We start from the raw sequence: 23,826 nt of genomic DNA on the forward strand, positions 1-23,826 counted from the left end.
AAGAGTGAGAAAGAGAGAGGAATTAATTGGGTTGTATAGAAAAAAAGGATTTTCACATGTGATTGCGCTGTCATTATGCAATGGGTCCTACCGCAATCGCATCATTTGTGCAATACATTGTATTGTCGGTTGGTTTTTTCAATTATTTCAGTTATTTCATTTATTGTTAGTTATTTCAGTTGGCTATTTTACTTCTCTACTTTGGATTTTTCTTTTCTTTTTTTTCCCCGAGTCTTTGCTAGTAGGAAAAAGGGGTTTAACACTCTTAGGTCCTAAGAGATGCCTCCACGCCAATGCGCCATTGACTTTGGGCACTATGCGCTACAGACTGTCAGCAATTGAAACCCTATGGCTAATAATTCTTATTCTATACCAAATATACTTGTTTTAATTGCAAAAATCTTGAAATACTAGTATCCATAAAAGAATTTTTGATAAGAGCTACTTTCGCATGTGATTGCGGGTCTAATGCAAAAACGCCGTGTGGTTCCACTTGGATGATCTCTATCAATGATCTATTCTCTCATCTTATATGGCTCGTCATTTCCTACATTCCAGGGTTCTTTCAAGGGTTCGATTTTCACCCCCAGAATAGATCGATTCGACGCAAATGAGGGGTGACTTCGCAAGATAAACCTTGTTTTCACCCGTTCCACCGTTTTTCGTTGGACAAAACTGCTTATCTGCACCCTATTATAAAACTACCCACACGGTGGGCGCAGATGGGCGCAGATGGCCACAGATGGCAACAGATGGCCGCTGATCGGGGTAAACCTGCCAGAATATGATTGACGTTTCAGCTTCTAGGTTATGTGAGTCCAGCCCATCTGCATTTACCTTAATGATGCTAGTCATGTACCCACCTATTGGCCTGAGCGTCGGTTCCCCTCAACCGCCCCTTGTAAGGAGTACCCTCGCCGGGAATACGTAATGGCTTCCGGTCCAAATGCATGCTGTAGGAGGGGCAAGATTGTGCAAAGTCCTGGCCGGATTGGAGATCGTTCTCCCGGTCCCGGGTATGCGATGGACGAAGTGATTCGTCGCGGATTCATCCGAATCGCGGCGCTTGATGTGACCCTATGAAACGGTTGCGTTTGATAGGAAAATTGTACTATGGCTATACGATATTTATTGTGATTTATGTGAGGCATATAAGGCACCTTGGTACTTTGTGCATATCCAAGCGGCTGTGTTCCTATTGCGGCCAAAGGAATGTATGTACGGAATAATCGGTATGACTATTAGGGTAAGCCGGGAGGTGGCTAGGTTTCCCAACATTGTCGTCAGCATCGAAAAACTGAACATGTCGACTGGATTGAATAAAGTCGTGAGCATTGGGATTCGAAGCCGGACGGGGTAAGTTTCTTTTCTCCCCCGCCTCTATTTTCTTATTTGACCTTTTTCCTTTTGCTGAGGTAAACGACCAAATTGCAGTGATCGACTGGCAACCCACTTGATTAAGCTACTATATTATGCAGATCCCTGTATATCGTGGGTCTTGACCAGCAACGGTTGTCTCAACAACTACAAGGTACAAACTTTGCCTCTTTCTGTTCCTGTAAACTTTCTCTAGAATACCCGCCCAAAAACTATACTACATTCAACCTATCGCCACTTTTAGAGCTGTTGGGATATTGTGTAGTGGGAAATCGATTCGGATTGTGGCACGCACGCCACTCCCTTTTTACTTTTAACGTACAGTCGAGTCTAGGAATCTACTTTAGCATAGTACCCCGTACATCTGCGGGTGGCGGTTGGAACGAAGATGGAATCTCGCTTATAGCCTTCTGGACATCTAGCGTCGCGGAGGCCCGTGACCCGTGAGCTGAGCACGAAGATATCCATTTCACATGCGAAAGTGAGGTGTCATTTAGTGTTGGCTCAATATCAGGGATTCAATTATGTTGCCTTGTGGATCAATTGCTTGTGATGGTCACATGAAACTAGGTGAAGACAGGTTCTGATGTTTGCTGTGATCAATTGTGCAGGAAACTAATATTTTCGAAGCGCTTTGTCCATGGCTTGGCAGTTGTTAGCCACATCGGCCCTGAAGGAGAATACCACGTCAACAAGTGTGCCAAGTAAATCAGCTGTCGGAGATGATACGACGCATTAGTGGGTGTATTTTATGGTCACTTTGTTGTCTAGACCATGCCACTTGGAAGGGACTCCTGGTTTCACATATCCTTGATCTTGATATGTCATATGATTTATGCTGAAACCACTTGGCCATTGCACAGCTATGCACTCCGTATGTTGTATTTGTATCTACTAGGCCAGAAACATAAGAGAGTAGAACAAAGCCTACCAGGCGCAGAAAATAATATCCCCCATCTGCGGGAGTAATCATGCATCTGTTCAACAATAGAATAGATTTTGCAAGTATTAAGGCATTTCAGTGGACTTGTCAAGATGCTCATCCTCCTATTTGGGGACCTTCCCGCTATTTTTTTTTAAAAAAGCAGGAGTCTCGCATGCGTTGAGGCAGGTCAATAACAGCTGGGGTAGATCATGATCGGCCGCGGCTAGCTGGAGGAAAATTATCGCGCTATACTCCCCCAGAGAGGCACGTGAAATCCAATGGGGCGGAATCACTGCATGCGCCGTCCCAGCGAAGATAGGAAACATCCTCACGGCTGACAATACCAGGGGGACCGTTTGAGAGAGACATATTCCAAGGATCAACAGGGTCCTCCCAGACAGGAGTGTGTGATGGTAATCTGAGAGCGACATCAAAGGGACCAACAGTGCGCGAGCCTGCTTTGAGAATCCACTTCCAAAGATGCCAGAAGCTCGTGTAAATCATGTGTCGGCCTGTATTCGCACGGAGTCGCCAGTAACACGGGGATTTATGAGCCATGATTCTCACCTCTGCAACCTGGAAGGGCGGGACCGGAACCTTGTGAAGGAATCTCTCGGGGAGATCGGCTATGCTCTCAAACTCGTCCTGGATCTGCACCCATTTTTCCTTGTATTGTTCTTCAAAGAACTTCGTCCACTGTGGGTTTACGCCGCTGTCAGCTAGCCGTGCGGACATCTCCCAAATGAAATATTCGGCGTTAATCCACTTGTCGATACTGACCGGTGTCTTTAAAAGTGAAGCAGTGTCACGGCACACGTTGCAGTGCATCAGGATGTGAGGCTTGGCTCGCACGATTATCATGGGCATATTATAGTATCGATGGACCTCGTTGTCCATCCATTCCTCCCTGGCGTCCTCGCGGATTCTTTTTAGATGAAAGGGCATGGTTACAAAAATATGCTAGCTGGTGAGATATGTATTGACTTGCAATTGGTATGTACTGTGTGCCGTGTTGGGTCTTTGGGTAGTTGAGTGAAATGATGGCTTAGCCGTGACTAGATTATATGTGATGAAGCCGATGAAGGGTTATATAAATACTATGTATGGATTGAATCAACCATCAATGAAAGGTCGTAAGTCTGAGCATACGGAGACTAAGATAGAAAGAAGACAATGAAGATAAAGAATGCGTCTCTCTGATATCGAAGATTACATCGAGAATATCATTCAAAGACCATTGCCCCCTTGTTTAGTAGGGGGAGTAGGACCAGGATGTGTCAGTTGTCCACTGGAAGCTCGGAATCAAAGCGGCTCTTTATTTAGATTGCTAGGACTGTCAAAGCTGCAATGTCATTGGGACAGCAGCATAAGCACCAATGCTACACATGCTAGAAATAAGTTCAACATTTAATTCTGCTAGTAGCAAGTACTTTGCAAGCGGTGATACCCACATGGCTGAGGTATGTTATGTTATATCTTGGCGGGGGTGGGGTTCACATTTGGTATATGGACTGTGGAGGAAGAATCTATAATTGCACCATTGAGCATTGATGAGGACCTAGACCTGTGGGGGCATGTCTTAACATATGTTCCTCGAAGTTTGAGAATGCAGTCTTCCCTTTTGACACGATGATGTGTTTGGGACTTGACTACATAGTTAGGAGAGAGGACGTCCCAACACTGCCACTCAGGACAAAAGTAACTGATTTTTGAGAACTACGATTGTGCATTACAGATGGACATGGAGACATCAATAGCAGCAATGACACCATGGAATTGAGTGACCTGGGGCAAACCATATAGCTACAAGGCCGTCCACTGGGGTGGGAATGATCTGTGTTGAGACAACAGATCAAAATTGTTCCTGGCCTATGGAAAAGAGGAAGATGTCGACCAGTTTTGAGGTAATAGACAACATTGATTTTGAAATAATTGTTCATTTTCCATTTCATTCAGACGGACACCAGGTATGGAAGTGGCGCCCCCGTTAAAAACTGGAGTTCATCGATACATTCACGAATCTGTTTCCAGCCATGGTGTATGTTTTCCCATCCCATGCTCGCAGGGACCGAATGTGCTCGATGGCTTTTTCGACCTCGCCTTCACCTAGACCCGTGCGCTCAAAACGACAAAACGCCCAAGTAAACCGTTTAGAAACCTGTTCCGGAATATTAGTGTCGAGTTTTTCAGTGCATATATATATCCTGGGCCAAACGTACGCAGGGCAGTGAAGAACCAACGGTTCTTTCCGCTGGTGTAACGGTCCTCAAGAGCCTTCTTGATGGTCTTCTTGGCGTCTTCGCGCTGGGAAACCTCCTTGAAGGTGTCGTTGGTGACGGTACCCTTAAGACCCTCAAGCTCGAGAGTGTAACGGGTGGGCATCAAGTGGTTGTAGTTGACGACCTTGATAAAAGGCTTGATGCGGCTGCGGCGGTCGACGAGCTTCTTGCCCATACCACGGGTAACCTTGAGGGGGTAACGCTCGATACCGGCGACAATGGCGTAGGAGAAGGGGTGCGACTTGGAGCCAGCATCAACGGGCTGGACAATGACGACCTATAGATTCGAACAAAAATGCCTGATTAGCACTCTGATTTTTTTTTCATTGTCGCGTAGTTCCTCCATATTGCATTGTGCTCTTTTCAAATATCGAGTCTTTCGCTTGCAAGTCGTTCCGCCTCTTTCCATTCTCGTGCTCAATTTCGGGGAGGATCAGGATCTTGTCGTACCTTCTTACCGGCGTAGCGGCCACGGGTGATGATGGCCACACGGCCCACTTTCATGACTGTAACATATCCATCAGCATATAGATCGCAAGGGGAATCGAATGGTGAAGACGTACACTTCATTTTGAAGGTCCCGGGGGCGGCGAGGATGGGTGGTTGTCGAGATACGGAACGGTCAAGATCGAAGTGTTCGTTTTTGCGGATGTGAGGTAGAGGGTTTCAGGGCACAGTAGCGATTTGTGTGCTGTGGATTGATTGGTCGACTTACCGACAGATGGCGACTAGCCCCATTCTGGATACTTTCCCCATTGGGCCCGGATTAAATGATGACATAATTGATGTGTCATCCATCCATCGGTGCCCAGCCTTGGGCAGGTGCCCACCTGGGTACCCAGCGATTCTCACCGCCTTGTTTTCGCTGACTCAGGTTTTGTTTACATGACGATCGTAGTTGCCCCGGTTGCGATGGCCATGAGTGATGTGTACAAGGCTGCGTAGCTCTTCTCTCTCTCTCCAGACAACTCTCATCTCCACTTGCTTTTCTCTTATCAAGCTGATCTCCCGGTGATTTTCTTTCCTCCACCGAGTTCTGAGATTGTTAGCTTTTGCTTTGTTCTCCCAGCGTTTCCTCCCTTGTGTTGACAGCCTTGATGACCTTGCTTTTGTTTTTACTTTGAACGCATTCTACACATACCCTACATACATTCCATCCATATTGTCAATACCTCTTTGAGACATCTTGACAATCCATTCACGAAGATATCATGCCGTCCCCAGACAAGGACGCCCCCCGTGACCGGGAATTGGTCCGGCATTCAATGACATACTCCGAGTCTAAAGTTCCAATGTAGGTTCCGAATCTAATGCCTGCTAATTGTTGCTTTGACCGATCCCGATGGGTGATTTCAAACAAATGCTAAAACGCGGTCTACGCAGGTGGGACAGTTCGGATCCCGAGCGTGCGCCTCCGCCGCTACCAATGAATCCTCGTTCCATGAGCCCAATGAGCCCCGCGACGAGGTCCAATGTTTCTCCCAATATTCAGGCAGTGGCTGCAAAATTTACAGAGAGACCCAGCGAACATGCACCGAGCTCTTACACAACAAATCCCATGCCACTCAAGTCTTCCTCTCCAGAGAGGTCGTTGGTCAAAGGCCAGCACCACAAGCGCATGCAGTCACTACAGCCTGAAGATACCCGACAAGATGCGCGCAGCGACTTCATGAATTACCTTGAGAGCAGATCCCCAGAGCGTCCTCTTCGTGCAACCATTATTGAGGCGGCCAAGCCGCGCGATCCTACGAAGTCGATCAGTTCGCCAGCGCTCCGTCAAGACGCGGATCGGGAGATGAATTACTCCGTATCGAGTCGTTACTTATCCAAGCCAATACTGGGAGAAAGTACTCCGCCGTCGGCTACAATGTTAGCCCTGCAAAACATGCAGCTACCTTTGGAGCCTGACCCTCCATCACCTTCTAAACCGCCAAAATTGATCGCGGCGCCGTTTGAGCCGCAACCCCATCACACGAAAAATACAAGCATGGATTCGCTATCAAATCAAATCCACAGCCTCACGGACATTGCAAGCAGCTTGCAGCGTGAGATGATGAATTTGAGCCGACGCAGCAAAGACAATGCCACCGACCTGGTTAGCCTCAAGGCGGCAACCAACGCACGGGACGAAGACATTCGCAAGAGTCTTAAGGAGCTGTCTTCTCATCTTAAAACCAAATACCTGGACGCTGATGCTACAAGGTTTGATTTCAGTAATCTTTTCAAGGGTGGTGATGGGCCTAACCCCAAGGATCCGGATAGTCCCGTTTCGAAGAGGAGCTACTCCGTGCCTCGCATGCCCAGCCCCAATCCATTCGCGTTTGATAGGGACTCTTGTGTCCCACCTGCCCCGATTTCCGACGGCTCCGCAGCCCTCGCTTTGCTCGAAAAGGTATTGCGCGAGATGGCAACCAAGGAAGGTGAGGAAAAGCTCTTGGAGCTTGTTGAAGAAATTAGATCTCGACCCGCACCTACCGGTTCGGACAAAGATGCAGATAACAAAGTCACTGTCATGCTCGAGGAGATCCTCAACCTCGTCAAAGAGGACCCATCGAGCAAAGCCCTCGTGCGGTCTTTCAGCATGGCCGACAATCTTGATAATATGCAATCTGGTGATTCCTCTCCCGAGCGGACACGATCTGGGTCAATGAGATCCGTGGATCCTGAAACTGTACGTGCACTAGACCTTTCCAACTCTGACAAGGGAGATGCCTCTTCACCCAATGCAGATGAAGTTTTGGAAATTCTTAGGAGTGTCAAGAATAGCGTCGTCGAGGGGGGTGGAATGACCAACGGTGTGAAGTCCCTGGTACGCGAACTACGAGGTGAGGTCCTGGGCATGGGTCGAGAACTCGGCCGGCGATTAGACGAGATCGAGAGTTCACGTGCCAACGACGAGCCTGAGGAGCAGCCCAGAGCTGCCGGCCCAGAAGAAATATCTGCCATCGTCAACCGCAGCCTGGACGACCTCAAAGAGCAGCTGGCTGCTACTATCAACGAGAGCCGGCAGCAATCATCGGACTTGTCCGAGTTTCGATCAACCATGAATAGTGCCGCAATATACTCCGTTGTGAAAAAAGCCCTCGATGAGCTTGAACTTCCCCAACCTCAACCCGAGTCGCGAGGTGCCGAAATGGACAGAGAAGACATTCTCGAGACTGTCCGTGAAGCTTGGGAGACCTACAAGCCTGAAATCGAGTTCAACAACTTTGGCTTGGAGCGAGACGAAATCCTCACATGTCTTGAAGAAGGGCTCAAGTCTTACCAGCCCCAGCACGAACAGGCAGTCACGTACGACCAGGTTCTCGCAGCTGTCGAGGACGGTATGCAGAAGTTTATTCCTCCACAAATCGAGCAACCGCCAAGCATATCTCGGGACGAGGTCATCTTGACCATCCGCGAATGCTTGGAGAAGCAGCCCGATCCTGTCTCCAGATCCCTTGATGAGGAACACGTCGGCCATCTTCACTCAATGCGTGATGAGATTCTCGATGCAGTTTCAAAAGCTATGACTAGTCATAACGAAGGTTCAAGGTCTCTGGATGAGGAAGACATCAACCACCTCTATTCAATTCGCGATGAAATTCTCGATGCGGTCACTGGGACGATGGCAGCCAACAATATGCAGCCTAAGTCTTTGGACGAAGATCACGTCAACCATCTCTACTCTGTTCGTGATGAGATCATTGACGCCGTCACTGGGGCAGTGACAAGCCATGCCGCGGCTTCTAAATCAGTGGACGAAGACCACGCCAGTCATCTGACCTCCCTCCGCGACGAAATCCTTCAAGCAGTTGCCGGAGCAATGGAGAAGAACAGCACAGGATCAAAGCAGTTGGACGAAGATCATGTCCAACATATGTACGCCATTCGTGATGAGATTCTCGAAGCGATTACTGGAACAATCGCAATCAGCAGCACAGAGCCTAAGTCTTTGGATGAGGACCACCTCAATCACCTCTATTCTATCCGGGATGAGATCATTGAAGCTGTCATCGGAGCAATGGCAAACCACAGCACCTCCAGGTCTTTGGATGAAGACAACGTCGGCCAACTCAATTCTATCCGGGACGAGATCCTTGGCGCATTGGCCGGCTCCATGGCACAAAGCACACTGAGCAAGGATTCATACGACTCTGGCCTCGGTCGTGATGAGATTGTCAGTGCTGTCTCCGATGGCCTCGAAGCCCATTTCACTGCAGCCAAAGAGATGGATGAGCCACGAATTTCCCGCCATGATGTTATAAATGCTGTCAATGAAGCCTTCAATGCTCAACAATCAGCTCTTACTCTTGCCCACACGAACATTTCTCGTGATGAAATTTTGAATGCCATTGCCGAGGGCATTGAAAGTTCGATGAATGCGCAGCAATCAGCCCTCAGTACCAACGTTCAGCAGACCGTCTCTCGTGATGAAATTTTCAGCGCCATCGTGGACGCTATCGAGCACTCGCGGTCTTCCCTCAGTAATAACGAGCAACCTAGCGTTTCTCGAGACGAGATCCTCGGTGCCATTTTGGAGGGCATGCAGGACTCATCGAACCGCCAAGAACCTAATATCTCCAGAGACGAGATCTTAAACGCCATTGCTGACGGCATTGAGAACTCAAATAACTCCTCTTCGCGTGCTCTCACATCGCTTGGGCAAGAGGGTCAGGATCAGCAGTCGAGTCCCTCCCGCGATGAAATTTTCAATGCAATTGTCGAGGGCATTGAGCACTCTCATGCCTCGCTCGGCATAAATGGGCAGCCTAGTGCTTCCAGGGAGGAAATCATGAGTGCTATCGCTGAGGGCATTGAAGCCTCAACAATCAGCCAACAGTCCGCACTAAGCACAAACGTCCAAGAGCCGTCCATTTCACGTGAGGAGATTTTGACTGCCATTGCAGAAGGCATCCAAAATGGGAACTCGGTCACCCGGGAGATTGAGCTGAATCAGGACGACCTGATGGAGGCAATCACCTCCGGTCTCAACGAAGCCATCACTACCGCTAATACCAATGTTGGTGGGGAGATGACGGAACGCCTCCAGACTTTATTCGAAGGGATGAAAGAAGAATTCAAGCAGTACTCGGCCGCCGGTGGAAGAGACACCGAGCAAGTCCTCGACGCGATCAAGGATGGCCTCGACATCGTTCGCAAGGAGCTTGAAACCTACGTGGTTACCGCTGCTGATCTTTCAGGCAAGGACGAGGTAATTGACACGGTCAAAGAAGGTTTCCGACTTCTTCAAGCCGATATGGAGAAGACCATTACGGATACATCTCTTTTGAATGCACCGCGAGGTATTCCCGATACACCTGAGCTTCTCGATGCCATGGAAAAAGAATTCGAACACCTACGGGGAACAATCACCACTCTTCTTCTTCGCAATAATGCCACTGAAGACAAAGACGAGATTCTGGATGCTATCCGAGAGGCTGCTGATCGCCACAATAATGACGCCGGCGATGAGGTTGTCAATACGATCAAGCATGAATTTGAGAGTCTTCGTGAGCGCATGGAGATGAGCGTGGTTCGTGCCGAGCCCGGTGCTGAGAAAGATGAAATCATTTCGGCACTGCGCGAGCATTTCGACAAATTACGCGAAGATGCATCCCTCAAAGATGGACAAGAAAACGAAGTGGCAAACACCATTAAACAGGAATTCGAGACTCTTCGTGAGCGTATGGAGATGAGCGTGGTTCGTGCCGAGCCCGGTGCTGAGAAAGACGAAATCATTTCGGCACTGCACGAGCATTTCGACAAATTACGCGAAGAAACGTCCCTCAAAGATAGCCAAGAAAACGAAGTGGTAAACGCCATTAAACAGGAGTTCGAGAGTCTTCGTGAGCGTATGGAGATGAGCGTGGTTCGTGCCGAGCCCGGTACTGAGAAAGACGAAATCATTTCGGCACTGCACGAGCATTTCGACAAATTACGCGAAGAAACGTCCCTCAAAGATAGCCAAGAAAACGAAGTGGTAAACGCCATTAAACAGGAGTTCGAGAGTCTTCGTGAGCGTATGGAGATGAGCGTGGTTCGTGCCGAGCCCGGTACTGAGAAAGACGAAATCATTTCGGCACTGCACGAGCATTTCGACAAATTACGCGAAGATACATCCTTCAAAGATGGACAAGAAAACGAAGTGGTAAACACCATTAAACAGGAGTTCGAGAGTCTTCGTGAGCGTATGGAGATGAGTGTGGTTCGTGCCGAGCCCGGTACTGAGAAAGACGAAATCATTTCGGCACTGCACGAGCATTTTGACATCCTGCGTGAAGAGACCTCGCGTCGAGACGGCAACGAAAGCACCTTATCCGGGACAAGTGAGCTCCTCGATGCATTCACAGGTGGCATTGATTCGATTCGCGACGACCTGAAGAAACTACTGGAGAAGCCAACTGAGTTCGACAGCTCCGAAATTTTGGACACTATCAGAGATGGTCTTGCGGACCTGAAGCTTGAAATGGATTCTCTTCGTGTATCTAACAAAGAACTGGATGATGCGAGTACCGCTCGCGGCGGTGAACTCATCCTAGCAAACGAGCCCAGCATCGGACCTGACATTGAGGGTCTCAAAGTGCTCATAACCCAGCTACATGACAAGGTCGAGGCCATTGAGAATACCCCTCGTGCCGCAGAAGATACCGAGGATGCCCTCAAGCGCTCACACCTCGATGAAGTTCTTCTTGCGCTTCACGAAATTCAGCTCGCCATGGGCGAGATGAGTACTCAACAAAGTGCCGGAAATGCTGACACCGCTCGGAAGCAAGACACTGAAATTCTCGAGCAGTTACTCTTGAGTACTAAGACCCAGATCGATGAGCTTGTCTTCCCTTCCCCGGACCAGGTCGCCACTCCTGAGCATATTGCAGCTCTGGAGACCATGATCCGAGAGGCCAAGGACTCGATTGCCGAGTTTTCTAGTCGTGTCGAAGCCGAGGCTCCCACAAAGTCTGAGATCGGCACTTTGGAGGGTCTCATCAAAGATGTCTGGGTTATCCTAGACGAGATGAAGAGCAAAACCAACGATGTCGAGGAAGAGGAAGATCCAGAGAGATTACTCAAATCTGATCTGCAAACGGTCGAAGCCATGATCTTCGAGGTCAAGACTCAAGTCGACGAACTTAAGCTTCCCGATGTGGATACCCTCCCCACCAAGACGGATATCCAGGAGCTATCGACACTTGTCTGCGATTTCCGAGAGCAGATGGAGACCAATAACGAATTGACCGCCCAAGGTTTCGATGCCCGGAAGGTTGAGCACGGCGGTCTCGCCGAGAAAATTGACGAAGCCAAGTTTGTCGTCGGTGAACTTGGGGACGAACTCAAGAGCAAGCTTGACGGCAGCACCGAAGGTCTAACTGAGCTTAAGCAGCTCCTCGAAGCACTAGCAATCACAGCAGAGAGCTTTACCACCGTCGAAAATATCAAGGAGCTGACCGACCTTATCAACCGAGAGTTCGAACGTTCTCGGGGTGAGGAAGATGCAGTCAAGGTCGAAAAAGAGGAGCGTGATGCCGCTACAATGGTCAAACACGATGAGACGCGGGCCGCCATCATCCTTGAGCTTGGGACAAAGATTGACGAAAAGATTTCAGAAGTCTTAACCAAGTATGAAGATGCGCACACGTCCCTCCACTTGAAGTTCTCAGAAACTGAAGAGAGAGACCTGGCACACACTGAATCTTTGACGAGTACGAGGAGTCTTGCTGAGGATATCAAGCTTGTCATCGGTGCCATGGGTGATAGTGTTAATGAGACCTGTGAGCGGTTAAGTGTGGACACGAAGGCTCTCATGGAACAAGTCGATCAGTCCCGTCAACAAATGGAGAACATTCACAATGATGTGAGATCGCACCAGGAGCAATCTCAAGCCGAGAACGAAAGGGCCGCGGCTGCCACTGATCGAGTGGAGAGCAAACTTCTTGAATTCCACCCTCGTATTCTGGAATCTGTGCAGGAGATTTTGACAATCGTCAGCCAGCACTACGATCACTCACAGAAATCAGCAGAGGACTTCAAGTCTGAACTGTCAGCATTGCCCGCAAATATCCCAGCAATGCTACCTGCGCCGCCTCCACCTGAACCAGTCCGTACACTCGCCATAGAGGATACCCCGCTACACAGCAAGATCGACGATCTTTTGGAACATGCCAAGAACAACAAGGTCCACGAGGTTTTGAGCACTCTGCTTGATCACTCAAAAAATGACCAACTCCACGAGAAGCTTGATCGTGCTCTAGATCAAGGGTCAGGTTCGAATGATCAAATATACGAAAAGCTCAATGAGCTTTTGGACCACGCCACTAACGGGAGTGGTCCTGTTCATGAGAAACTGGACGCATTGCTCAGCCGTCCTCTCAATCCGCCGGAATCCGATCATTCTCTTACCCAGATGACAAAGCTGGATGAGATGCACAGGGATATCATGGAAAACTCCCGCAGAATGAATGAGATGTTCGCTGCCCAGTCAGTACTGGTCGCTGAAGACACGGAGCGAAAGCGACGCGAAGCCGAGGAGGCTGCGGTCGCCCTTGAACGAAGAGTCTCACAGCGTGAGCAAGTGGAAGGGGAGCTTATTGGGTTGCATGAAGAAAAGGATTCCATGCTGAACATGATTCATCGCCTAAGAGCAGAGAAGGAAGACTTGATCAAACAAAACAACAAGCTCAGCAAGGATCTGTCCGGTCTTGAAACCGCCCTAGAGATACGCCACGAAGAGATGCGACAGATGGAGGATCGCGCGGATGGCCTTGAGAAACGCATTCTGGAGGGTGTGCTCGACCATGCTCGTACCGTCCTCCTCGGGCGATCCAATAGCTCGCATGCCATGAACCTGAAGAGGAACCGCAGCACCCGGAGCACCCGTTCCTCGCGCACAGGCGCCCGCAGTCCTAGTGTGGCGAGCACTGCCAGCACTGCCAAAGATCCCAAGGACAGTCGCAGTCTGCTTGGCAATGGTGTCGGGATGGCTTTGAAAAGAATGCCGACCTCGCTTCAAGCTGGCACAGTCGCTGTGCAGCCCAACATCGGAAAGGAACGTCGGATTCTTAGCTTAAGTCACGTCACAGGCAACCGCGGTGTGGACCGACAGGTGAGCGCTAAATCTGGCATCACGAACTTGAAGCGCAGCCACTCTGTCAAATCGAACACTCTTCGCAAGACTTCTTGGGCTGGTCCAACTTCTGTTGCCGACAAAGAGAACCAGCCCTTCCACGAAGAGGACGAGCTTGCCAGCGAGGCGGAAGATGCTAGTCAACAGCGCAAGACCAGTTACGCGGCAAGTAACACACCTACCGACCGTAAGACGAGCTACGCAGAATCCAACCTTGGAACCGAAACCGAACGCAGCTATGCCCCAAGCAACGCTGGCACTGATCGGCGAACAAACTACGCCGCAAGCAATGCAGGCACGGAGCGCAAGACAAGCTACTCTGGCAGTATCGTCGACAGTGCGGTTACAGATGCCACTGATCAGCGCCGTGTTAGTGGAGTGAGCTCCACAAATTCATACAGTGTGGCGGAGAGCTCAATCACAGAGTGTGACCACGAGGACCACCATGATGATATTTCTATCGACGGCTCCGAGTCAGAAGATGACGCACAGACAGCACGTGAAGATGGAGAGCATTCTGGCGATGAGCACCAGAATGAGGATCATGAAATGTCCCGCCAAATCAGGGAGGCCAATGAGGCCGCCGAAGCCGAAGTTCTCAAGCTCTTGGCTCCCTCTAACAACAGCGGACTTGGCGCTGATGTTGCAGTTTGATTGAAATATTTTGTTTTGGATGGAGTTGGGTGCTTGCGCCATTGGCGTTTTCTTTCTTTTTCATATACCACTCTTGTTTTGCTTCGGTGCTTGGATGACTTGAATGACTTTCTTTTGTGACCATAAATGTGTATTGCTTAATGATGATTCTCTTTTTACTCTCCCATAACACTCTCATGTGATGTAGTTAGATTGTACAGGTCTATGTGGTCAAGGTCACCAGGTTGTTCATGGGTAATATTTTTGAATCACAAGTCATGTTTTCCCCTGCTTGGAATGTTCCTCGTAATGAATAGTCCTGATTAGTCCTTGTAGACCTCATGCTCCTTTTTCCTCATGGTAGAAGTCCACAACATACAAGCCTGACCCGACGAATGAAGCAGGTGATCATGTGACCCCCAACAAATCACTGCTGCCTGAGGCTACGCCGAGGCCAGCTTCACCTAGTCATCTTCTCACTACTCCCTTCTCGCATGGAGCTACATATCTCTCCCCTATTCCGAGTTCTTGGGGTTTCTTTTGTTTTCTATTCCTTTTCCTTTTTCCTTTCTCTATGATAGACAGGATAGGGTGCCCTCATAACTGCATATAGATCTACATTCCGACCTCCGAACCTCAAACAGCTTTCCCCCACATCGGGTGATCATAGCTAGTTGAGGGGAACTCCCACGATGTTGGACCCCTTCCCACCGCCTCCAGAATGGCTGCGGAGCTTCACAGAGCCCTATGCTATCCAACTCAGCAGCCCGACGCTTGCAGACCATATTCATGAGGTTATTGCAGCGTTCGCCTTCTACCTTTTCATCCATGCAGTTCTCTCGCCTTGGCTGTCACCCATCCTATTCCCTCAGTCTTACAACAAGCTCACTCCCCGGACGAAGCTAAACTGGGATATCCATGTTGTCTCTTTTGTTCAGAGCATTGTCATTAATGCTGCTGCCCTGTGGGTCATGTATACCGATCAAGAGCGTAGCTCCATGACATCCGGGGAGCGGGTCTTCGGATATACAGGTGCCTGTGGTCTCATTCAAGCTTTGGCCGTGGGATACTTTGTATATGACCTGATTGTGAGCATTGTGCACGTGCGCATGTTTGGCATTGGCATGCTTTTCCATGCTATCAGCGCCTTGTGGGTGTTTAGTCTAGGCTTTGTAAGTTGCCTCTCCGATCTACCTGATATCGATACCATCAGTATCAAGAAGACCATCGGCATTTATGCCTTTTTTTTTATGTATAAAAAAAAATTCAAGGCACATCTAACATAGTGTTTACAGAGACCATTCCTAAACTACTTCGCCCCGACCTTCATCCTCTACGAGCTCTCCAGCCCATTCCTCAATATCCACTGGTTCCTCGACAAAGTCAACATGACCGGCAGCCGCGCCCAATGGTATAACGGCATGGCCTTGCTCTCCAGCTTCTTCGCCTGCCGCCTCGTCTGGGGCACTTGGCAAACCGTCGTGGTATACGGGGACATGTGGAATGCCCTTCAGCAAACCTGGTCCGCAGCCGCAGCTCCGCTCTCCGAAGCCATGAGCGTCAACGCAAATGTCTTCTACCCAGCCCGCGACGGTAGCTTGTGTGTCAACGAAGCCTGCGTGCTCGCCAACGCCGAGATCACCAAATTCAAGGAATACACCGCGGGGGGTGTACCGACGTGGCTGGTCGTGACCTACGTCGGATCGAACTTGATCTTGAACTTCTTGAACTTTTTCTGGTTCTCCAAGATGGTCGAGACTGTTCTCAAGCGTTTCCGCACTCCGGCCGAGTCTGCTGCTGCTGGGGAGAAGAAGGGGAAGAAAGAGCCTGTTAGTGCAGAGAAGGCTGCGCAGCTCAAGGAGGATATTGTGCGTGATGTTGTCCTCGAGGCGGCTTCCAAGCTGGAGCAACAGGAGACCGCAATTATGCAGGGTGATCTTTCCTTGTTGCAGGAACAGGTCTCCTCAGCTGTGGACTCGGGTCTCGGGGAGGAGTTGCGGAAACGAAAGTCAGAGCTTGCCTCGAAGGTTCCTTTGTCTGGTGCTTGAGGTTTGGATGGGAGTTCAGATTATCATTATAATCTATCTATGTTTGAGGGCTGTTAAGTTTCCTCACATTTGTCGATTTTTGCTCTATGATTGATTGAGATATCTGTGAATCCTCTCTATGTTGCTTTCCCTTTGAAGTTCTGTGGGTTAGCTTCCGTGCACATTGTTTCTTTTTTGTTAATCTCTCGGACTTTTTTCTGTTATACTAGGTGGCAGAGATACAATGCCTAGCGTGGTGACTCTATTATAACACAATAAAATTAAAACATATCCGGAATCATATTGCATCGTATCAGATTCTTAAAAAACAGATTCCAAAACAATTCAATCCTGCCTGTCATACCCCGGCTACACCAGTCCGAACACCACACAAGCGCCCTAATTCAGAAAAAAAGAAAAGAATACATCAACACATATCCCTTGCATAATGGTTGGCAGTGTGGAGATGCAAGCTAAATAAAAAAAAGACAAGCTGGAAAATCTACCGAGCTGCCGCAGCTTCGGGTTTAGCCAGCATGTACCGCACAGCTTCCTTAGCAACCTCAGAGTCCCAGGGGCCATCAACGCCGCCATAACGGAACTCAGGTCCGCTACCATCCTCACCACCTCCACGGGTAGCTTCGCCCATGATAGTCTCGAGATCACGGCGCTGAGAGCTGATCCAGCGACGAACAAAATTGGCCGGGTCCTTGCTCAGAGCAGTATAGAATGAGTGGCGGGCACGGGAGTGTGTAAGAGCCTGGACAATCAAAGCAACTTGGTCATCAAGCGAGGAGATCTGGCGTAGGCCACTTGTGTACGCTGGGTTCTGAGTGAGAGCCATCATCTTGGTGCGTAGCGGATCTTCAACTGCGACCTGGATATCGTAGATAGTCGGCGTTGGGTCGCCGTGGAACTCTTCGTCAACGCGAATGGTATAGGGAAGCTTGATTGGTTCCATTGGGCTGGTGTGAGGACCGACGCTTTCAGGGATCTGGGGGAAGAACATTTGCTCCCGGCCAAAGATCTACAGAACTTGTTAGCGGGTTTTAGAAAGACCAAATATTCAAAGCACATACCGAGCGTAGACGATGATCACAGCGCACTTGTCGCTTCTCCTCGTCTTCCTGCAATTCCATGGCGCGGATGTAGTCCCAGATTCCGAGAACAATTCCACTCCGGGTCTCCTCTTCGACATCCAGAACCTCAGCCAGCTCCTTGCTCAACTTGTATCGCTCTGGGATTTCGTCCCGGACAAGGCTGATGGTGACATTCAGGTTGTCCTGTGAGGCTCGGGAGAACTGTAGACTGTCAAATTCGGCACTCGGGGGCGCAGGTGTGTTGGAGTGTGTGTTTGGTTTAGACCAGTTAACCGGCTTGACCTCGTCGGGGATTGCCGAGACGGGCTTGTCGAAGTCGATGGTGATAGCCTTGAAGAAATGCGAGAAGCGCTGGGGCTGGCTCTTGGATTCGGATTTCTTCGCCTTATCCTCCTCAGCTCCATCGTGGTCCATCGCATCTTCGTCTTTCTCGTCCTCGTCGGGGACCGTAGGGTCAGTTTCATCGTCTAGCAGACGTCCTTCGATGCGCACTTTGTAGCGACCGGAGCCTGGGTTGTTGCCTGGGCCTTGCCATGGCTGGTTTTCGACAGTATTAGAGATCCAGATGCGCATAGTCCGATACTTCTTGACTGTTTTATTGATAGAGTCTTGGATATCCAGTCTCTTCCGCACAACAGCGGCATCCAATCGCTTTTCCAAGTCGCGAAGGTTTTTATACTGCTGAACACCCTCGCCGATGATCACGTCTTCAATGCCGTCGGGGAGGTTCCTGTCGGTCGGCTTGCGGCTGCGCCGAAGGGCAGCATCATTGGGGTGGGGCATGGGACGTGAGGCCATGTATTGGGGGGCAACAGCGTGCTGTGGCATTGGAACAGGTACTGCGCCACCTATAGAGATGTAAGATTAAAGCTAAGACGAATGGGTGGAGACCGATGAAAGGGGACATACCTGGCCCTGGGGGGCGACGGGGCGCGGCTGGAGATCGCTGAGCATTTGGGGGCATAGCCCGAGAATAGTGCTGTTGCATTGGAGCTTGCATTATGGAGAAATTAAGCACCGAAACGGTGGTGGGAGGATGACGGATGGGGGGGGGAAAGATGCGAGATGTCGGAGATGCGAGGTCGCGATTCTTTTGCCCGTCGCGCTTTACCCTTTTCGGACGATCGCGAACAACATAGTCGAGAGGACAAAACTTTCTGTTCTACTTGAATTTTGCAGTTGACATCCCATGAATAGCTGGATGCTAAATATAAGAATGCAGGCTACATGTTGATTATTTATTACGCGCAGTTCTAATGGGTATTGAGTGTGATCGTGCATTGTCTCGATTATTTCTTATCAAGTCATCGTCTCAACTGCATTGGACATATCCCATCTTTTCTATTCCAGAAGAGATGCCTGGTTAGTATACAGACCTTCTACCACGTTACCGAGCTTTTCGATTGTCTCCAGTGCAGCATCGTAAGCTTGGTCACGTTCCGTCTCATCGTACACAATCAGACACCCCGAGCCCTGGTCCAATACACCGATGATCACCTTGTCCAAGATCATTTGAGACAACTTCCTTTCGACCTGCTGTGTGTCCAACCCAACCATCTTTGCAATGTGGTCTAGCTCGACCCGGCTGAAGGGCTCAATGACCTTGATCAAGTTCTGTTCCAGCATGGCATCGTAAAGACGACGGAGGTGGTTTCGGATGAATACATCGCTGCCCAGTTCGTATCTGTAGTCCGAAAGAGCCTTCTCGTACTCTTCCAAAGACCGGTTGGCATGTGCCCGTGCCACGGCCTTCATTGCCTCTAGGCGTGGACTGGCATACTTTTGCGCTTGTTTCGAGCCTTGCAGCTGTGTGACATCATCCACCAAGTTCAGCATGATTTTGCACAGAAGCATGTACTGCAATGTCGCCGTGGCCAGATCTCCCTCATCGAGCGAGCTGTAGCCCTCAAGTGCCTCAATGAAATAAGAGTATGAAGTGGTGAAGTCCTTGTCTTCGGCGTGGAGCATGCCGCTCTGCATATCCAGACCGGCCTGCAGGTTCGGCGGCGTGTAAACGGAGGCTGCCGATGTGCGTGCTGCCGTCAGAGCAGCACGCGCCTTGGCCTGATTGCCTAGGGCATGGTACACACGCGACTCAAGTAGTTGTACTTCCACCAGCATAAGCTTATCATCCAGGCGCTTCAGCTCACGGAGAAGAGAGTTGATAAGAGTGAGTGCATCGTAATAGGATTGCTTCTGCATATAGATGGCAACGAGTCGAGCTTGAAGGGCCTGGCGAAGGAACGATCGCCGCTCGGCAATAGCCCATTCTATGCATGATTGGATAACGTTGCCTTGGAGTTCGAGTGTGTTGGGGATTTCGCTAATCAGATCCAGAAGTTGACGGACTAAACAAACACAGTTAGCCGGTTTTTATAAATGTGATTTGGCGCGCAACTTACCCAGCTTGGCTGTCTTGGCTTTGGCAAATGACGAGAAGGTGTCACGGCTGGTCTTGATGAGGTCCGCGATCTCCTGTGGCTTCTTCGCATCCCGATGCAACTCGCCCAGTCCAATCAAAGCCTGTTCATAGTCTCGTGAAGAGGCCTCTGTAGATCCGGGGCCCTCTGAGAGGATCTTCTGGTAACTGGTTGCTGCTTTCGAGGGATCTTCCTTCACCAGATCTCGGACTTCTTGGATCCGTGGCGAGACCTTGGATGACATGATAAAAGACGGTAAATGGCGAGCGACGAGATGAGGAATTAAAGAAAAGGAGAACAATAGAAGATGGCGGTTTGAAGAGAGGTTGATGACCAAGTCGAATGGGGAGCTTGAAGCTGGCGGCAGCTCACCGTCCTCTCACCGCCCGCTTGGCAAATCAAACAGAAAAAAAGTTCCATCTTGGCATTTTTCTTTTCGTTTCTACATCATTTTCACAACAGCAACATGGTGAGTATTTTTTTTTGAAATTTTGTTTTTTGGATAGCAATGCTAATGACCTATAGAAAATCAAAGCCCTCTCCCGCTCCACGGCATCACAGCAGGCCCCCGGGTCCGCTGTCGTTCGCCAGTCGCGGAATCTCGACCCGACTCAGCATCCATTTGAGCGGGCTCGTGAATACACTCGAGCTCTGAATGCGATCAAGATGGAGCGCATGTTTGCTGCTCCATTCCTAGCGCAGATGGGCAACGGACACGTTGACGGTGTTTACTCTATGGCAAAGGATCCCGGCTCGCTTGAACGCTTCGCAAGTGGCAGTGGCGACGGTGTGGTGAAGGTGTGGGATCTGACGACTCAGGGCGAGGTTTGGAATACCCAAGGTCATGAAAATATGGTCAAGGGTCTGTGCTGGACACCGGAGCGAAAGCTTCTATCATGTGCGAGTGACAAGACAATTAAATTGTGGGATCCTTACAACTCATCATCTGAGGCCCCACCAATGGCAACCTATCTCGGAAATAGTGCCTTCACCAGCGTCACGCATCACCGAACCCTCCCTTCTTTTGCTGCCGCTTCTGGTGTCATCTCTATCTATGACCTTTCCCGGCCTTCCTCTACACCATCGCAAACCCTGCACTGGCCGACCAGCGTTGACACCATCACATCTGTTGCGTTCAACCAGACTGAGACTTCTATCCTGGCTTCGACCGCTATGGACCGCTCAGTCATTATGTACGACCTGCGTACTTCCCAGCCGGTGCACAAGACGACATTGAGACTGGCATCTAACGCCATTTCTTGGAACCCAATGGAAGCGTTCAACTTTGCCGTAGCAAACGAGGATCACAACGCGTACATCTTCGACATGAGAAAGATGGACCGTGCTCTGAATGTCTTGAAGGACCATGTGGCTGCTGTTATGGATGTTGATTTCAGCCCCACGGGTGAAGAGCTGGTCACTGCCTCATATGATCGGACAATCCGCCTATGGAACCGATCAACTGGTCACTCGCGTGACATCTACCATACAAAGCGGATGCAACGTGTCTTCTCAGCAACATTCACGCCTGACAACAAGTATGTCTTGACAGGATCGGACGATGGCAATGTTCGTCTCTGGCGTGCCAAGGCATCGGACCGCAGTGGAGTCAAGACTGCCCGTCAACGTTCCAAGTTGGAGTACGATCAAGCTCTGATCAAGCGGTACTCACACATGCCCCAAATTCGCCGCATCAAGCGCCAGCGTCATGTGCCTAAGCCTATCAAGAAGGCTGGTGAAATCAAGCGCGAGGAGCTCAACGCTATCAAGAGACGTGAGGAGAATGTGCGCAAGCATACTAAGAAGAGCAACCTGGCGCCGAGAACCCATGAGCGTGAGAAGATGATTTTGGCCAGCGAGCAATAAATCAATTCACTTGATTTATCACTTTTCATCGACCAAGCTCGGCAGCAAGACTTGCAGTCGAAACTATGGTCGAATGGGGAATATGTTAAGCAAGCAGATCGCTCTGCTTTGTAATACATCTTGATTGGACTCATACAAGGGTCCTTTTTCATGATTCATGCCAATATACACCGCTCAGCTCCATTCGAGCCACCTATCAATCTGTCTTCCCAGATGTCTGCCGGCTTTGAGTCACAGCAGCATCTATTCCACTCAGATATCTCGCAACCCGCTGCACCGTAGCGGGTAACACGGCATACCAATTCACGAGCTTTGCATAAATAGGCAATCTGATCACACCACCTCGACCGCTATCAATCGCTGTCACCATCTCCCGGGCAACTTCGACCGGTTCCAAGACTGGCGCAAAGAAATGGTTCGGCGCGCGCACCCAGTCGAACAACGGCGTCGACATCTGCCCAACTTCCACCAGCAATGTCTTGATCAACGGGTTACCCCGAATTTCCGCTTCTATCGTCCGGTGCAGCGCGCTAAGCCCGGCTTTGCTTGCTGCGTAGTCTGACAGCCCCGCAGCACTCAGCTGGCCCAGCACGGAGCTGACTGTGACAAGGGTTCCTCCACTCTCTGATGCTATGATCCCAGGCAAGAAGACTTGGTACAGATGGAAAGCCGCCAGGAGATTAGTGCGGATGGTCTTTTCGAATGCGTCCGCTGGCAGATCAAGCAGGGAGAGGCCGTTGATCCTGGCCGCGGCACAGTTGATAACGATCGTCGGTGTTCCTAGCTGTAAAATATCTCGCGAATCAGACCACAATTGAAGCAAGCCATAGCGCGCTATAAAATCGACTTGTCCAACCATTTCAACCACCAGAACCGTAGTAATCGTAGGATGATATGTGATCGCAGGTCACGCAATGAAACCAATAGCAAAAAAAGCGAACCTACCTCTTTCAAAATCTTCTCCTTGGCAACCTCCAATGCACCTCTCTCCGCAACATCACACGTAATATACACAACACCCTCTCCAAAGACCTCCTCGCGGCTATGTTCCGGAACATCCTTGATATCCAGTACGGCGACACTCGCCCCGCGCATGCTATACATCTGCGTAATCAACAGACCCAACCCACTCGCCCCGCCGGTGATGACCACAACCTCATGCTCGAAATCGACTGTGCGCGGGATGCCGTGGGCAGCGCGCTGGTTGATAACTCGCGCGACGAAGAGAACTGTCAGGGCTGTTGCATAGCTCACGGCGAGGATCCAAACTGGATCTGTTGATGGCGTTACCTGTGCGCGCAGGCAGAGAACGAAAATCCAGGCTATGAAGGGGTTGAGGAGGGATTTGGAGAGGAAGTTTATTAGTGTGTCGATTGTCAGAAGATTGGCGTGTGGATTGGTTGAGCCAGAGGTTGGGTGGGGTACTTTGGCTGTCGTTTTTAGAAACTGGGGGTTTGGGAGTGACATTGCAACGTCTGCTTTGGGGTACCTCTGACTCCTGGAGATTAGATGTCAAAGATGTGTACGGAGTAGTGAGACTGAGCTCGGGAGATTGGAGACGCGTTTGGTTTTGCGGGGCTGATAAGTAAGATAAGCTGATCTATAGAATGATCTCGGCGTTGTTTTACAATATCCCAGCTGTTTCACTACTAACTCAATTTTTTATATATGTCCTGCAGAAAGAAAAAGGAGGAAAATCAAGTGTCTGTGGACTCAATTCTACAGGGTATTTGACCTAGACATTCATTGGCTAAGCCGAGTTTATCTATAACATTCACTGGTCTATAAATAACAAGATCTGTGGTACCTCAAAAATGCATTGCTCTAATTGGATCTAACGCTACACACCTTCTTGCGACCATGCATGTCTTTCATGATTGAAAAATTGATTGCTAAAAAAAAAAAAAAAANGGCTCATAACATGAATAGAGGTGGAACCTTAGAGAAACAAAGTGCCCTCGGAAAGGACAACAGAGAGCTATCTCTGTGGAAAGGTTCCAAAAATTGGCTCAAAGAGCATATAGAAGGAGATAATAACAGAGCCCCTTGATTCAGCTCGTGATGGACAGTGGATAACTCAGGAAAGTACAGTCAGTATC

At 49.7% G+C, this 23,826-nt stretch overlaps 7 protein-coding genes across 7 annotated transcripts; 3 read left to right on the forward strand and 4 right to left on the reverse strand.

Annotated features, from left to right (window-relative positions):
- Positions 1-2,548: 2,548 nt before the first annotated feature.
- PEX2_024870 (uncharacterized protein) lies at positions 2,549-3,247 on the reverse strand (the record flags this gene model as incomplete). Its single annotated transcript, XM_016739762.1, has 1 exon — positions 2,549-3,247. The coding sequence occupies one exon, from the start codon at positions 3,245-3,247 to the stop codon at positions 2,549-2,551; it is 699 nt and encodes a 232-aa protein (XP_016596524.1).
- A 1,205-nt stretch (positions 3,248-4,452) lies between these two features.
- On the reverse strand, positions 4,453-5,151 carry PEX2_024880 (60S ribosomal protein eL27; the record flags this gene model as incomplete). The annotated part of the gene is made up of 4 exons (XM_016739763.1): positions 4,453-4,460; positions 4,522-4,858; positions 5,032-5,087; positions 5,145-5,151. 4 exons carry the CDS (start codon positions 5,149-5,151, stop codon positions 4,453-4,455), a joined length of 408 nt encoding a protein of 135 aa, XP_016596525.1.
- A 772-nt stretch (positions 5,152-5,923) lies between these two features.
- On the forward strand, positions 5,924-14,335 carry PEX2_024890 (uncharacterized protein; the record flags this gene model as incomplete). Its single annotated transcript, XM_016739764.1, has 1 exon — positions 5,924-14,335. The coding sequence occupies one exon, from the start codon at positions 5,924-5,926 to the stop codon at positions 14,333-14,335; it is 8,412 nt and encodes a 2,803-aa protein (XP_016596526.1).
- A 671-nt stretch (positions 14,336-15,006) lies between these two features.
- PEX2_024900 (TLC domain-containing protein) lies at positions 15,007-16,362 on the forward strand (the record flags this gene model as incomplete). Its single annotated transcript, XM_016739765.1, has 2 exons — positions 15,007-15,486; positions 15,610-16,362. 2 exons carry the CDS (start codon positions 15,007-15,009, stop codon positions 16,360-16,362), a joined length of 1,233 nt encoding a protein of 410 aa, XP_016596527.1.
- Positions 16,363-16,843: 481 nt separating this feature from the next.
- Positions 16,844-20,105, reverse strand: PEX2_024910 (PCI/PINT associated module; the record flags this gene model as incomplete). Its single annotated transcript, XM_016739766.1, has 5 exons — positions 16,844-17,368; positions 17,421-18,289; positions 18,351-18,603; positions 18,825-19,789; positions 19,844-20,105. The coding sequence occupies 5 exons, from the start codon at positions 20,103-20,105 to the stop codon at positions 16,844-16,846; spliced, it is 2,874 nt and encodes a 957-aa protein (XP_016596528.1).
- Positions 20,106-20,327: 222 nt separating this feature from the next.
- On the forward strand, positions 20,328-21,727 carry PEX2_024920 (rRNA-processing protein SOF1; the record flags this gene model as incomplete). The annotated part of the gene is made up of 2 exons (XM_016739767.1): positions 20,328-20,330; positions 20,387-21,727. The coding sequence occupies 2 exons, from the start codon at positions 20,328-20,330 to the stop codon at positions 21,725-21,727; spliced, it is 1,344 nt and encodes a 447-aa protein (XP_016596529.1).
- Positions 21,728-21,923: 196 nt separating this feature from the next.
- On the reverse strand, positions 21,924-23,194 carry PEX2_024930 (Short-chain dehydrogenase/reductase SDR; the record flags this gene model as incomplete). The annotated part of the gene is made up of 2 exons (XM_016739768.1): positions 21,924-22,511; positions 22,673-23,194. 2 exons carry the CDS (start codon positions 23,192-23,194, stop codon positions 21,924-21,926), a joined length of 1,110 nt encoding a protein of 369 aa, XP_016596530.1.
- Between the last annotated feature and the right edge of the window lie 632 nt (positions 23,195-23,826).

The sequence above is a fragment of the Penicillium expansum genome (genome assembly GCF_000769745.1).
Source record: "Penicillium expansum strain MD-8 chromosome Unknown contig66, whole genome shotgun sequence".
NCBI classification, from domain to species: Eukaryota; Fungi; Ascomycota; class Eurotiomycetes; order Eurotiales; family Aspergillaceae; genus Penicillium; species Penicillium expansum.